We start from the raw sequence: 17,680 nt of genomic DNA on the forward strand, positions 1-17,680 counted from the left end.
TTGACCTATCCATTTTATTCGAATACTTCAAATGGCTAACTCCAACGGTTAGTAATTTGATTGCTACTATTCAGAGATGATGAGATATTGTTACATAAAAAACGAGAAATGGGTTTTTGTTCTTTTGGTTGTTTGTTTCAAATTGACTTTGAGGGTAACCATTTGAAACATATGTGATTCTGGTACGAGTATGTGACCTGTTTTGACCGAAGTCCAATATGACTGACCTGTTAACTTATAGAAGATAAGGGAACGAAATGAACTTGTAATTAAGTAGAGAGTTTGAAGTCAGTAGCGTTATTTAGGCATTAATATGTGTTTACATTGCATATCAGTTTTAAGTTCACAGCTTTAATTGCTGCTGAGGAATCGTAACTTATTCAAGGACACAAGTATAACTATGGGGCTCTTCTCAATATGATAAAGCTTGCAACTTTATTTGCTAGTGACACAAGGATTATCAGGGTTGTTCTCAATATGATAAAGCTTGAAGTTAGCCAAATGATGAGTTTAACGCGATAATTCTTGGCACACGTTTCTCATTGTCGGGCGACACTCTGGATCCTTAAGAATGCACACTACTGCTACATTACAAACAACCATGATTTACTTTTTCCAGTTGATATATACAGTAGAAACTCGATAAATTAATACTCGATTATTTAATAAACTCTCTAAGATAATATTTTTTGCCGGCCCCGACTCGGGGATAGGGTGCTAAATTAATAATTTGCTAAAATTATTAGATAATTGTGACAATCGTCAATTTCAGGATAACTCCGTTAACTCAACTCCGTTAATTCAAACTTAAAGATCATTGGATCTATAACGCACACCTCATTACATTTAAACTAGGATTTAAATGACGCTTGACACTTACTACATGTGTAGTCTTTCGGGATTTGCACCGAAACGCAAACGAGTTGACGCAAACGATTGGTGAATAAACGAAAAACGCCAAAACAATAATTATGTGATAATTATGTGTTAGACTTATGTGTTATGTGATAACATTGTTATAAACGTTAACTAAATGTGCTAGAACTAGTTAATTAAGCTAGAAAAGTAACATTTGAAAGTGGAGGGACCTAGATGTAACATGATTGTTATTAAATAATATTAAGCTAAAACCCTAGCCTCTCTTTCTCTCTCAAAACCGATCGGCCAGCCCCCCTTCTCCCTTGTTCTTGGCTGCCGTCAATCACACACACACATACATACAAGAATCGTTCAAGTTTATTGGAGATTAAGGTGCTAGGAAGGTATAAACATCTATCCTATGCATCCTCTATGCTTAATCTTGATTTTGAATGGGTTAATTATAAACCCTAGGTCTGATTTTTCATATGTATATGTGTTCATAGGTTTTATTTTGATTTGATGATGTATTGATGATGATTTGATGACTAGAATTGATATTGTTACATGTTAATTGTTGTGTCTTTGATTTTGAGATCAAATAAAACCCTAACCATGTATGAATGGTGTAATTGATATGCATGGATAGTGGTTATGGGGTCTAGAATGAACTGTGGTCTATAGATGGTTAATATGTTGAGTTTTGTTGCAAACAGTTTCTGGACAGATTGTGTTGTTGATGTTCAATTGACTGTATCGGGGTGTAAATGTAAAAATTGGTTGAGATTATTGATACTACAGTAAACTAGGTTGAGTCTAGTTTCTAAAGAATATAAATTTGCAATTTTTGGACGTGTAAAAGTTAACCTTTATGATTTTACAAAAACGTTGTGCAAAGCTGAGTTGTTAGACCTGCTGTTAGGTTGTTTTGTAAATATTATATCTCATGAATTACGAGACCAATTGGGTTGGTTCCACTTCTGGAAGTTGACTTGTTGAGTTAGGAACCTAACCCAAGTGGTCTTGTATTTGTTGGATTTTTCATTTAACGGGAATTTCAAATAACATTCTGTTGCGCATGAATTTGACTGTTATGAGCTTGCTGTAATGTTTTGATCATTATGAGAAATCTATGTGGAATAAAAATAAAATAAAATATGTTCTGGAAACCTAACACATGCATGCTTTTGTGATGATTTTTGGTAAATTAATTGAGATGCTATGATCAGTGGAATAGTACAATCTTTCAAGTAGAATTTCTGTCTCGGTGAAACTAGCTGCTGAATTTTGTGAAAATGCATGAAACATGATAATTGCTAGTTAATTGTTATGTTTTGACCAAATTGCCCCTGCGGGGAATACTTGCTAAATAGTTGTCGTGTTTTGACCAAATTGCCCTTGCGGGGAATAATTGCTAGTTAATTGTTATGTGTGACCAAATTGCCCTTACGGGGAGTAATTGCTAGTGATGTACATTATTAATACATGACACGTAAATAATTGCTCACACATGTAATGTATCACAAATGTACTTGTTAAAGTCACACACGATTCACAAACGAAACACGAAAAATATTGTGTGCATAGGTATTATGTGCCGAGTCTAGAGACTCGATAATAGTTCCGACACTTAGAAAAATCTCTTTGTTGTTTTAGAACGCTAGAGAGAGTTTTTCTGTGACGCGCATCCTTTGGTGATTTAATTTGGGAATTCTTCGCAAACAGTGAGTTTCACTTACCCCTTTAAACTGTTTTAAACGCTTTTCACTTGGGGGAGATAACATACTCCGAAAAACGCATTTAAGATTTTGTTAGTAAATTATATATCACTTGTAAAGGCTAAGTGGCAAACGAAACATTTGAAGTCCTACACATCGAACCGGTTAATATTTGGAATAGCGAGTCACTGTTGAGTAGTACTACTGGGTTTGACAAACCCCACCCAACGCTAAACTCGACTGGAGGTCGAGCGGGTGTAATTTTGGCTAACACGTACCATGGTCTGGATGACCTGGTGACAAGGCACTTGATAAACAGTCAGCTTCGGTGTCGAACACTTAGTAATACTTGTTGTATAGGCTAGCTACCTATCGATATATAATTCATTTAACACTATCTGGTAACGCAAAACGCTGAACGCAAAACGCTGAACGCTTTATTTTATATAAACTTGTGAACTCACCAACCTCGTGTTGAAACTTTTAGTATGTTATTCTCAGGTAGCCGAGGCGGGCGCGCGGTATAGGATCATGCATGGTTTTTGAACATTCTGATATGCAAACATGTTTTTAACTATTATTACTTGGGTTTTTAAGTCGTCCTGCGTGACGTAACTTTTGTCTTTTGGTTTTTACGCTTCCGCACTTATTTTCATTTAAACGTTTTTATGGTTTGATTATAACTAATGATTCCGATCCTGTTAGTTCACACCCTCTGACGGTAAAACTCCGTTAGTGGATTTTGAGGGTGTGACAATAATACATTTTGATAATTTCTTTAGACCCCATATAAAATATAAATTAATAACTCCTTATATATAACATATTACATGAATGATTTATGAAGGTTTCTTGAAAAATGACTCAATTGTCTTTTGTTTTTTGTTAAAATCAATTGTCTTTCGAATCTCGTCTGTCATTGTTGTTTTTTTCACACCTTTAAATGGGAAGCCATGTTGTGTGTATGATTTGTTTGTGTTAACCTATTTTGATCTTGTATTTATATATAAAATAGTTTTAATATCCATAAAGTGATACATTGAACACAAAAAGCATAATAAGGTTGGAGATTGAATGTTTCTTTCAAATTGGGCCGTTCATTTGATATACATGCATTATATACAATAATTAAGTGGAAGCTTGAAAGGTGTTTGTAAACTAAAAGGGGAAGGGGCACCCATGGGTATTACACATGCGCTAATCAATCATGTATTGCCACCTCATTTCTACCCTTAATTACCCATAAACTACAAAGTTACTAGAACACCTACCCACAAGTACCCTAGAATTTTATTAATTCATTTTAATTCTTAAATGGTAAAAAATGAATCAATTTTGTGTGGCAAACATTTGCCATGAAATGAAGCCATACACCTTAACCACATGGTGTGGGGTGGTGTTGCCATTTGGTTTGGAACCCATACACCCTACACATATAATTCCTCTCTAAGTATTCTACTATAAATTAATAAAATATTAATTAATATATAAATCAATAACTATTGATAAAAAATGTCACGTGCTTAGCAAATATTGGCGCTTTAAAAAGTGTCATATATTTATGGGCAATCGTTACATCCCGACATGTTTCGTCGTTTTTGATCGGGGTGTGACAATGTAGCAGCTTGACCCAACCCACTTATCACGACTGATAATGATTCTTTAATATCAGTTCAAGAACTCAATTGTAGCTCAACCCTTTTCTCTAAACGTTGCCTTTTTTTATTGATAAATTAATAACTCAATTCAATAATAGTGACACCAAGCTTCTTACTGTGCAAAACTAAAATCCACAAAAGACAAGCCGACATGTTAGACTTTCTTCAAGATTTAATACATGAAGGTTTTACTGACACAAATTATATCGATAGCTTATCTTCTTGGGAATCTTTGGTTCGTGGACAATAAGTTTTGTTTTGTTCTTGGGAATCTTTGGTTCGTGGACAATAAGTTTTGTTTTGTTTTTCTTCTAAATTACCTGGTCGTTGATCGATTGGTTGCCGGTGCTCTGATTCGAAGTCCTCTGGTTCACAGTAAATATTATTGTTGCACGATGTCTGATCCTTTGCTCGCGATCAGACATTCACCAGTTTTACCTCCTGGTCCCGTTGTATGCTCTGATACCAATTATGGTAATCAAAAAATGTAATTGACACAAACAATATGGCTAACACCCAATTTTATTGATCAAGAAATCTGACTAAAAAACTTGATACAAATTATCCGATACCCTAAAAACGGTATTTGTAGCTAACTTAACATGTTATACTATAACCGGGATTCTAATTAATACATTTCATAATAATCATCTTCTTAACATGTAAATTGTAAACAATAGGAAACTAGATAATAATCCTAAATTGATTAATATGATTTAACGATTAACTTGCACGTCAAGTTAATATCCTAGCCGTCCCACGCACCAAGCCATAGACCGACTCGGGATTTCTCAACATATACTACATATGACTTTTAACTATAAGAGCCTTCTTAATTCATTCTTTAAATTTTTGTGAGTGGATTTGTAAATTATAAGATAGGGTTAAGAATGGTTGTTAGTGAAGGAGGAAAATTAGTGATTTTTTTTATAAATTTTGAGATACTTTATTTATCCCTGTTTATTTTTTAAATATTTGTTGAAATTTGAAAATTAAAAATTTTAGAGATGAAGATAAAATACTGACTAGTAATGCTCTAATCTAAGTTTCCTCCATTGTCTCTTAACTCTTTCATCTATTAAGAAAACCTACACCCCAAACAGACCCAACAACCTATATCGAATTCCAGTGGCTCGAAAGGGTTAGGTGGCATTTTGTAAAAATATTGGCCAAATACTTAAGACGTGGTTGACATAATTGAACATGTAGTGTTACATCTCGTAATTATATGTGGCTAGCATATCTAGAACATTTAATGTTGAATGACATATATGTGACCATTCTATTTAGTACATTAACTATTATCAATTATTGTGAAATAAATAGTGTACCTGCCTATAGCATGCAGTGATAACAACCTCCAACTAGTCCCAGTCTCACACCTCAAAACAAACTCATAAACGAATGGACACCTCCACCACCACCATCACCATCACCGCCACCGCCACCGCCACCGCCATCAGCCATCGCCGGTTGGTTTTGCTACCGTTACCATTCCAAGGCCACCTGAACCCGATGCTTCAACTCGCAAACATACTTCACTCCAAAGGCTTCTCCGTTATCATCCTTCATACTCTTTGCAATTCTCCAAATCCCACCAACTACCCTCACTTCAACTTCGTACCCATTCCTGGCACCGGTGAAGACATCCTTAACTTCTCCGACATGGACAAAATCATAAGTTTATTGTTGTACATCAACACTAAGTTTATAAATCCAATTAAGGAGTGTTTGGAGCGGTTGATGTCCGAGGATGATGGAGTTGCATGCTTAATCACTGATGCTCAATGGTTCGGCACTCAGAACGTTGCCGACATCCTCAAACTTCCGAGGATTGTTCATCGGACCAGTAACATCTCGTCGTTTGTTTGCTTTGCTGCATCTTTGCCCTTGTATGTCAAGGGTTTGTTCCAGCGTTTCTCTGATGAAGGTTTTCTTTCCACCACCTTACTAATTAAGTTTAGTAGTATATTCATCGGTTAATTTATACTTCTCCAAGTTTAAAATATCGTGTTTCCTTTCCATCCATTCAAAGACCAAAAAGTCATATTATCTAGACGTTGGCCTACTTCCAGCGGGTCAGTCAAGAAATTCATAACTCACTTGGCGCATGTAAATATGTCAAAAAAGAACATAAATTAAACATAGTTATATGAATGTAATCCAACTAGAAGATGATGATGATGATGATGATGATGAATTGCTAAAGGTTGGTTACCTTTTGAGATACTACCACCAATAATATAGTGTGTTGCTATTTTGTAACATTTATCCTATATTTCAAAGGCATGCGTATTTCAATTTATATCGTTTTTTTTAATTTATTTTAAAAACTTTTGCTAACAATCTAGTAATTTTATACATACTTTTATTTCAAATGCATGTTATGTTACTTGATATATTACCGTCAAAGAATTATTTTATATGAGTTTTTCAAACTTTATATTTGTGTGTTCCTTTAGAAAATGAGATAAAAGTACATATTATATATTTTTGCTACAGCTTCTAATATATCTTGTTTGTAGAAATGAAGTTGAACGCACCGGTTCACGGGCTTGAACCACTTATGGTTAAAGACTTGTCAAAGTTCCTTCTTGATGATTCAGAAGGTGCATGTAAGCTGCTAGAGCTCATGATACAAGGAACTAAACGAGCACGAGCACTGATTTGGAACACATTCAAAGAACTAGAAGAACGTGAACTCGAAGCTCTAGGCCAACATTTCCCTAACCCACATTTCCTAATAGGACCATTTCATAGATACTTTCAAGCATCATCAAGCAGTCTCCTAGCACAAGACAAAACATCCCTATCATGGTTAGACAAACACCCACCCAACTCTGTGTTATATGTTAGTTTCGGTAGTATAGTTAAGCTTAACGAATCACAATTCTTGGAGATCGCATGCGGTTTGGCTAAGAGCATGCAACCATTTTTATGGGTTGTCCGACCAAGGTCGGTAGAAGGGTCAGAGTGGCTCGAAACGTTGCCAGATGGGTTTTTGGAGAGAGTCGCAGAAGGAAGAGGATATATTGTGAAATGGGCTCCACAACAAGACGTATTAGCTCATCCTGCAATAGGTGGTTTCTGGACTCATAGTGGGTGGAATTCGACGCTTGAAAGTATCTGTGAAGGGGTTCCAATGATTTGTTCGCCATGTTTTGGTGATCAACTCCCAAATGCAAGATATGTAAGTGATGTATGGAAGATTGGAGTGGAGTTGGAAAATGGGTTTCAAAGGGAAGAGATTGAAAAGGCAATAAAGAGAGTTATGGTGGATGAAGAAGGGTTAAAGTTTAAGAATAAAATACAGAATATGAAATGGAAAATAGACCTTTGCCTAAAGAAAGGTGGTTCATCGTATTCATCACTTGAGGATTTGGTTAATTATATTGTTTCATTTTAGTCGAAAACAAAATTCCAATCCACAACTTGGGTACTTATCTCACTAGAAAAATAGAAATAAACTCTTGTTATACTTAGTTATTTCTGGAATAAATAATAGATCTTTATTTCTCTATAGATGGCAATGACCAATTTTCTAAGAGTGAATTGGTTTAAGGATCATGCTTTTCCATGTTAGGGGCTACTGACATCTCACAAGTAAAAGCGATTCATACCTATAAAACTAACTAGTTTAAAAACGGGTTCGAATAGGTCAGCACAACCCGCGACCATTGGTTGTCACAACCACTTATTTGTTATCGGCGGTGCTCAACTTATCCTCCAAAACCACCTACCTTCGCCTTATCCACCATCAACAGTACCTCCGGCACCACCTCCTCATTGACACCACTTCTTCGGCCCCACCCGGACATCACCACTGGTGCCGCCTTTTCGATCACCACCTTCGTTTCCACTTTCCACCCACCGCTACGGTATACCACTAGGCTTAAGTGAAACTTTTGTTATTGACTTGTCAAACTAGGGGTAACTAAAACACAATCGGACAAACATAAAATAAGCATATCAATTCGTGGTCGGTTCATCATTAGATTATTTTTTGATCTTGGTAAGACCAATGGGATTTATAATTTTAAATTTTGAACGTAATCCTAAAAACTAATTAACGCCCTTTACCAATTATGTTGTACTATTGTTCATCTTCAACATGTAACTTCATATTATGGTTATTGCTCAAGTGCATGTTATGGCCAAAAACACCTAATTAATAAGCAAGCATACGACAGACAACAACATACGACAACTATTTGGAAATTGTTCATACTCATAAAACAACAATCTGCAACCGCCAACTTGGAAATCATGCACGGGATTTGTCCTGTCTTGACTTTTGAACCCATGAACGACATGGCCACCGCCGCCACAATCTCTTTCGTCTTCACCCATCACCACTAGCCACCATAAAAATTATGGATGCACTATTGTTATCTCATTTCAACTAGAGTCCATTTTGCCTTTGGTTAAAACCCATTTTGACCTGACTTCATTTTGCTAAGAACCTATTTTGACCGAACCACGTTCACCAATTACCGACTCAACCTGATCGTTTTGCCAACCTTAGTTTTCTTGAACATGACAACTTGAAATAAGACAATTGGCATGAGATGAGCAAGTCATCACGTGTGATGTAGAACAAAAATGGTAAATGCTAAATACATCACAGATTTGATAACTAAAATCCTTATAGATAATAATTTATTAATATGCCATACTATACTAGCAAAATTGTCTGCGCGTTGCTGCGAGTTTGCGCAAATTATCCTGGTTTTGTAGTGTTTGATGTGGTGTATAATGAGTTATCAATGCGAGTGTGCTGCCTCATGTGCATATGGTTTGTTTGATGTTGTTTTTTGTGTAGTGGTGCCCACTAAAATATTGACGTATGCATATATATATTGGATGCATCGTGTTTTGTGAAATATTTTTTAATAAGTTAGGCTTATGTATTTTGTAATTTTTAATCAACATAACGGATTGAATGCGTGTTAATTGATGAGTAGTTAGAGTTTAAATTTAATCAGGAGATGAAAAAAATGCTAAATTAAAGCCACAAAGTTGTCGTTCAACGAATTGTAAAAATGGTAAAGTGGTGGACATACGTGATTTGATTGTGCACATGCATACTAGTGTATGCATATATATTGGAAAGATAGTGTTATAAAGTAATTGCTACTTAACTTGCAGAAATATTTTTTTTATTTGGGGCATTACAAAGTGACAAGTAGGAATGTGACGGGAAATAAGAAAACCATAAGGCATTGACAAACTTAAATAGCGGGAGGGACAATGGTCTCAATGAAGACTGGCCCCTTTTTGTTGGTAAACCAGTTCATGTGATATGCACGTCCTAATGGTTTGGTGACGACCACAATCTCATATAGTTTTGTTGTGCCAACCACAGCAAATAGTTTCCGTTTGTAACATAATGGGTAATGGAGATCCATGAGTGCAATGATGTTGATGGGATTGCGGGGGTTATGAACATGGGGATCCACTCATCTCAGAGTAGGGGCAATAGACGATATGAGATGTTGCGGCTTCCATGAGTTAGGAGCATGCGCAGTGCAAGACTCATCTTATATACAAATAAATATAATATCTTTAACGAGCAAATTCAAACAAACGATTAAGTTACAATAGTGTAAAAAAACGTGAACTACTACAATGTAGAATTAATTCTTATCCAAAATACAAGCCCACTAGTTCAAGTTCAAATACTGAAACAACAACGGAAGCTAAGGAACTTTCGAGAAGTGTTCGGTTCTTGACATGGCTCGATCTTCATCTGAGGTCTAAAGTGCATAATTACCTATCATACAAATTCATTCAAACAATTAGAAATCAAACCATTTGAACAAATATATTTTTGGATATATTATATATTTATTTACTTTTTTTTCCTGACCAAGCCGTGTCAGAATTCAACCCACCCACGTCACCTCGTGTCAGAATTCAACCCGCCCGGGTCACCTGAACATGTTTCCTTTCAGAACCTTGACCCAGTCGTGTTAGGCTTCAACCCACCCGGGTCAACTGTACATCTTTTTTTTCACCCAATTTGCATCCAAATCTATCCAAAACACATCCAAACTCAATTTATTCACTAGGAAATCATGCCTAACATATCTAAACCATAATCCATTATCCGGATTCAAAATTCTTAGGTTTTTACGCTCCCGTTACCCTGTTTGCATTTGCGTTTATTTAACCCGTTTTGACATTTAAGCACTGTAACTTAAATCGTCCGCAATCTTTTTATAGGATTATTGCTCTACATTTACAACCCATTACCCGAGCTTGTTAATCTTGTGTTCCACGCTTCCGTTACCCGGCTTACGTTTACACTAATTTGACCCCGTCATTTTCAAGTACTTAAACTTGATTCATTCATATTCTTTTCAAGAAACTATTCTTTTTCAACTATAACCCATTATCCGGGTTTATTATTTTATGGCCCACGTTCTCGTTACCCAGTTCGCATTTATATTAATTACAACCCATTATCCGAGTTCATCGTCCTTATTAATCACGCTTCCGTTACTCAGTTTGCGTGTACATTTCTTTTACCCGTTTGGTTTGCTTTTGTGAACACTATCACTTATGAGCAAACCATTCTCACTTATAAACATTTTTACGAAAAATCCGTTGAATTAACAAGATTAGATAATTGAAATAAATAACAAAGCATATAGTCATGTACCTTAAGCTTTTCCTTTCAAGTGTGCATCCATCCCGGCTTGACCTCCTAAAGCTTCGCTCGAGTTGCCTAAAGTGCACAACCCAATTATAATTAGAACCATTCCGGTTCATGTCTAAAGCAAATAATTTGCCAAATCACATTATCATATGTTTTATTAATAACTCATTCATTATTCATAACTATAACCCATTTAGGCATTTTTTCAAACATCTTGTGGGCATAACATTTGGCTAGCCATAATAGTTCAATTTAGAGGTTTCTAACCAAGTAATTTAGACCCAACTAGTAGGTACGTTCTCTGTAATCACATTAGTGTTGGATTCTCAATCCATTAGATTGAAACTAACCCAATTAAGCTACAATAATTTCATGGATTTCTTGTTTCTCATAGAACCCATTTCCTCATACAGCAAGATGATACTCTAACACTTGATTATTTCTAAGTCATTTACATTTTCAGTTAGAATTAAGGCCATGGGTCTCTATAACACCCTTCTTAGGCCATACTAACATCAATTACTCAAGAACTCAATCTCTCAATTTCAGGTGTACAAAATTAATCAACCAAAACGAAATTTTCAACATACCTTAGGTTAGATATGTATGGATGATTGATTATCTCTATACATGCACTGGTTCTTAGCCCGATTACCCTTTCAATTTGTTGATTTTAGGATTTGAGAATGTTTTCTCCTTCTCTTTCTGGTCGCTCTATGCACACACACAAGTGTGTGTTTGTTTTAAATTTTTCTTTTTAGAACTCTAGGTTTCATTTTAACCTTTTGGCCCTTATAGTTTAACATTTTACTTTTATATGGATAGAACCTATCCTTTTATTAGAATTTTCCCCATGAATTTAACTAGGTTCAAGATCTCCTAGTTACCGTATCGTTAATAACCGAGAATCGTGTATACATACATACATACACACACACACATATATATATATATGTGTGTGTGTAATTATATAAATTTAATATTTTTGGGGTGTTACACACAGGGACATGGAGTTGTTAATGTTTTCCAAATGGGTCCTAAAAATTGAGTTTGAAGGAACATGAGGGAATGCCATCTCTTTAACATGTTTCGTTATCGTGTGAAATTTAATAACAATGTTCGTAAACACATATCAAGCCTCCGAAAGGACGAAGTAGAACGCATGGTGACATAGAGTTTCGTTGGACCACATGGGTCATTGTTACATATTCCCTTTTTGTGTTGAAGGGTATTTGTGTCCATGTTGTTTGTGTTGAATAAATGTGTCTTGTAATGGAACCCACGACACTTTAAATATGCAAAATTCTATAGTCGTTTGAAGGGCCAACGTATTATTAATTTATGGCAAGTTATTTGGTTAAACTAGGCATACATATTTGTGGATCCGTTAATCAAACTAAACCGAATTCACAATTTGGATACGATTAGGAACCTATTCGACAACGAAACAACCTAGCAACCTCGTTGTGTCCCCGCTGCAATGCGCGGGCTCTTCTAGCGGAGGAGCCCACGCATCACGGCGTGTTCGTATGATGGTGTTAGCGATGACGTATTGCTTACATGGTATATCCACAGGACTAGTTGATCCAGTCAAACCGAATTCAAGAATCTTTATTATTTTTTTTTTTTGGAAAAACCAGGGGGGTGGGTGGGTATTAGTTAACTTACTTTTGAATTGTATTCAAATTTGGATGATTTGAATTACTTTGAAGAAGCAAAAACATCTCGGGCTATACATTGTCTCGTACGTATAATGCTCAATCAACTAAAAACCTTGCCAGATTGTTTTTGGTTAGAAAGTTACATAAGTACTTATGTTGTAGACCCTAATCTTCATGTAACTGCTAAAATATCCCCATAGAAATGTAAAAAATGGAAATATCCTAAAAATGTTATATTTCGTTTGGTGTTTCGTTTACACAGTCGACTGTGTATTATGCAAGAAGGATGTTCGTTTGCTTTGCATTTTAGAATACCATTTCGGAAGACATCAAATGCAAAAGCAACGCTTAATGGTCGCGATATCCATCTATCATCTCTATGTATATAGATCTTTTAATCATGAAATATTGTAATATACGTGTCACCCATTTATTGAAAATGGTTACCATTCCATATTTCATAACAAAATATTATGGTTATACTAAATCTTGTTCCATAATTGGGTATTTACTGTAACATTTAAAAACTTAGATTTATTACAAGCTTCTTGATGTATGCAATTTCTTATATGTCATAAAAAATGGATTTTATCGGACATTATTACCCTTGAACTACCGGTCACACTTAGAACCGAGAGGCTATTGAAGAGTTAAATTCTCACCAATGATAAAACATAAACAATAGTCAAAATCGGGTAAGCTTTGTCTCTGCTTTCTTAAGAAAAACAAATATTTTGCAAATTCTAACATTGATGTTTGGTGAAATCTTTGTTGAAAGTATGATTTGATTTGTGCTATATGTATGCATTTACGTGTTTTGTCACAACACGCAGGTAATAGTACGTTCATTAAATTTCGCTATAAATAAAGTTTGTGGTATTATTTTAACGGTTCATCAATATTTATTAGTATACCAAATAATAAATGAATATTTATAACTTATCCAGCTTTTTTAATCTAGTTTGATTAAACCAATTAGAGTGTTCTTGGTGAATCTTCATCATCACTTATACTAATGTTGCTTATATCATTGCTTATATCATTGCTTATATCATTGTTGTTTGTATCTTCATGAATATCAGTAGCACTTTTCCTCTTTGATATTTCGACGGTTTGTATCTTCATCGTCACTTTGATGTTTTTCTCTCTAAAGCCACAAAACATCCTATCAAATCAAAGTTAAAATAAATAACTATTACTACATCAAAACATAATAAGCAAATAACCAATTTTTTATTTAGCAATAACATTTTATAAATCCTACTTGAAATAGTTTTCTAAAACTTTTAGAGCAACCGCATGAGTTTTAAGTTTTTTCTTCTTGTCATTTTTTCATGTAGCATATCTTACTATATTATTAAAGCAACACATATTTTCCACATGTCATTTAACTAGGTTATCCACATAGGATTCCAAGAATACAATTTTTATAAATATATTATCCACCTAATAAACAATATAATTTTAAACATTAACTCCTAAGTTGAAACATGTTTTAAATTAAATAAATGGCTATATTCACCATTTATTAAGTAATAAAAACAATTAATTGTCTTCATTGATAGTTTTTAAAAGTTTGAGACTTTGTTATTGTTATTTTTTTTGGATTTTGGGAGATTATTTAAGAACGTTTGGACCGGATGTATGGATTGAAATGGTTGTCTAAGTCACGAAGTTCGGATTTTATTGTTACTTTATTAAACGTTTTAATCAAAATTATAATTGTTATATCTCATTAACATTCTTTGTGTTGTGTACTTATATATTTTATAATTTCAATAAAAATAGTTTTTATAACACACAACTTATGTTACAACATCCACATGTTTACGCTTTATAGTTTACAATATATGACTTCAGTAGACGATAAAGTTTTAATTAATATGTTTTTTTTTGTTTCATGATATAAGTTAGAAATATGTGGTATAAGTTAAAAATATGTTTTAAATTGTTTTTTATATGTTTATCTTTATATGTTGGATTCTTTTAATTAAAACACCAATACATTTACAATTCATTAAAATGTATTATATATATAGGGGAATGTTATACAAAAAAGAAGTAATTTCCTAGGAAGACTAGGAATAAATCATAGTCATTAGATCATGTTAATCAATAGTTGAGATTTAAAATTACCAAAAACCGACATAGTTTCCTATAATTACTCTTTCACCACTATAACCGGCATAGTTTCTTATAAATGTTCTTTCACCATATGTTGTAATGCCACTTGTGAAAAATCTATTGGTTCTTATCATTCTTAGAAAACTCTTTCTTTTTATTTAAACCCTTTTCTATATATATATATATATATATATATATAGGGTTGGTATAATTTAAAAACTATAAAAAAATTAAGAACTCTTAGGAACTCTATACAACCAAAAAAATTTTAATTTTTTTTACATATTAACATTATTTAAGAGTAGTTTTATCATATTTTTTATAAAGAAACTTTTATTACATATATTAATCAAAAGTTTACATATGTGTAAAATTTATGTACCAACAAATTTACATATGTGTATAACAAAACATAGATACGTATACAAACTAATTTTCAAAATTGTAATTGTAATTATAGATATAAAAAATGATCAAACTACACTTAAATAACATTTACATACAAAAATTTTTATAAAAAACGTTAGGTTTCAAGGGTTCCTTCAAGTTTTTAAATAATTTAACAGTTTTGTAATGACACTCATTCTATATATATATATATATATATATATATATATATATATATAGGGAGAGGATCATGAGAGAACTCCATTTTATGGAGATAACTAGAGAACTAATAATGAAGTATTTTTAATTTAATTAAAAAAATATTGTTTTATTTTTTTTTCTTTCATCCTTCTTATATGTTGTTATTCTTCACCACAAAAAAATAAAAATAAAAAAAATTAACGAGTAATGCATATATGCAATACACCGACGTTTTTTATAATTCATATGTGCAATTGTGTGCATTTTGATATTTTATATAGTGTTGAATAGCATATATATAGTTGTTTGTATTGTTTATTTGCAATAGTGTTATATTGTATACAAAAATTAAAAAAAATCGATATAGTGCATATGTGCATTAGTGTTGTATTACATATATGCGATAATGTGTTTTGCATACAATTATTAGTGTCGTATTTGCATATATTCAATAGTGTGTATTAAATAATGCAATTGTGTTGTATTATATGCAATAAAACACTATTGTATATATGCAATAGGCATTAGTGCACATATGCACTACAGTAATACACCGACAAGTTGTTTTTTTGTTTTTTTTAGTATCAATATAATCTTATTAGAATGAAGAAAGAAAAAAAATTCCCCAAAATAATTTTTTTTAAAATAGTTAAAAATAATTCTTTACTAGTTCTCTAGTTCTATGTTTAAGAGGATTTCTCTCTAGATCACACCCCTATATATATATATCTATAATATATATAAACGAAAACCCAAAAATCATACGTGTCGCGATGTGGTCGTTCCAACCTTTTTTGGAGTCACCAGATTTGCTTTATTTTTAAATGGTGGGCTCTCATTGATTTAACCCAGTTTACACCCGTTTATGCTTTAATTTTCGCGAATCGTGTGGGTCACCAAACCCGGATCCTTACAACCAAACTACTACGTACATACTCTTCCTCTTCCCACATCAAACCCTAAATCACCATCCTCTCTCTCTCTCTATATCTTTATCATATTCAAACTTTATATCAATCAATTCAACTGGCAAACATCGATGGTACGGGTCATAACATAATTCTTCGTTACCGCCATATCAGGTTCGTTTACACGGGTCATAACATACACCCTAAATGAATTCAATTTGACCAATTAGTTGAACCTGTGTTGTTTTGATCAATGGTCGTTGAATCGGTTGTAGAAAGATAACGATCAGAGTCACGATTTTGTTTAATTGACTGTGTTTAGTATGACCTGTTAACTTAGAAAATTACCCTAAATGGTTACTTTCTTAAGACCGGAGTTGGTTAGTTTTTATGCAATTTGTGATGATAGCGTATGATTGTTGAGCTGTAGACTTTTAGTTCTAATTTATCACCAAAAAGTGACATAAAGTGTCCAACTTTGGTCACACTTGCATGTATGAAAACGAAATCCGGTTATGTATAATCATAAGGTTCAAGTTATAAAATATATAAAGCTAATAATGGAACATAAGAATTAAAACATAGTCCATTTGAGGATAGAGACGACGACTAAAAGAAACTTGTAAACACCGATGGTACGTTGCGGTCATCAAGGGTAAAATGGGTTGTCTAGAATCTGGATCTGTATTTTTTCGCCTCATTTAGCTAAGTTTACCAAGCATATAGTTGTTCCTGTTTGGTTAATGTCTGTATACTTAGAAACCACATTGGTATGAATTTTCTGGGTTATTGGTTCTTGATTATAAGTTTTTTTTAATTATTTAAGTTTTATAATTGTTTTCTTGCTTTGATAGGAAGAGTCACAATGGACACAGCATGGAACAGATTCCTAGCCTTTGAGTAGTAAGCTAGAAACATGCTTTTCTTTCTTTATATTATGATCTTCCATGTATTACATTCATATTATTTTAACATGAATATTTTATTTTTCAGGGAAAATTCTCATAGGATAGATACCGTGTCTGCTAGCAATGCATCTCATTTACATATGAGCAGGTATCTTAAGTTAATTATTATAATTTTAATCTTAATTGTACTTTACTGAAATTAAAAGGCATGTGTGTTTGATTAACGAGTGTGTTAGTGACATATTCATAGGGATCTTATTCAACCCATGAATCTTATACCGAATGAGTATATATTAAGTCACGAAGGGAATAATAAGCTCGATAAGGTTTTAGGTTTACAGCAGTCAGTGTCAAAGAAAAGCATGTTGGCTGTATCCGAGTTTATCGAGTTCTCAGTGCACACCATCTTTAAGTGGGGCGATTCAGGTCAACCCATGGGATGTTGACTCAATTGCAGATGCAACGGATTGTGTATTGGGGATAAGCGAGCCCGAGAAGAAAATGAGGCATGACAAACACTATAGGTATCTGAGTACACATGTTGGGTATTGGGCCCGTAGGTTTATGCAAGATTTAAAAGAACTTGTAACGATCAT

At 33.6% G+C, this 17,680-nt stretch overlaps 1 protein-coding gene across 1 annotated transcript; it reads left to right on the plus strand.

The window, feature by feature from the left end:
• The first annotated feature begins 5,591 nt into the window (after positions 1-5,591).
• On the plus strand, positions 5,592-7,654 carry LOC143621448 (UDP-glycosyltransferase 76B1-like). The gene is made up of 2 exons (XM_077092870.1): positions 5,592-6,164; positions 6,760-7,654. The coding sequence occupies exons 1-2, from the start codon at positions 5,639-5,641 to the stop codon at positions 7,638-7,640; spliced, it is 1,407 nt and encodes a 468-aa protein (XP_076948985.1). The 5' UTR covers positions 5,592-5,638; the 3' UTR covers positions 7,641-7,654.
• The last annotated feature ends 10,026 nt before the right edge of the window (positions 7,655-17,680 follow it).

The sequence above is a fragment of the Bidens hawaiensis genome, unplaced genomic scaffold (genome assembly GCF_021521415.1).
Source record: "Bidens hawaiensis isolate Kalapana, Puna unplaced genomic scaffold, B.hawaiensis_p1.1 tig00002866_1, whole genome shotgun sequence".
In the NCBI taxonomy this organism is placed as follows: domain Eukaryota; kingdom Viridiplantae; phylum Streptophyta; class Magnoliopsida; order Asterales; family Asteraceae; genus Bidens; species Bidens hawaiensis.

Bases quoted from the DNA above. Each gene is read 5' to 3' on its own strand.
- LOC143621448 (XM_077092870.1), top strand. From the start codon at position 5,639: ATGGACACCTCCACCACCACCATCACCATCACCGCCACCGCCACCGCC. The intron at 6,165-6,759 runs GTTTTCTTTCCA...TCTTGTTTGTAG, and splicing joins CCAGCGTTTCTCTGATGAAG to AAATGAAGTTGAACGCACCG.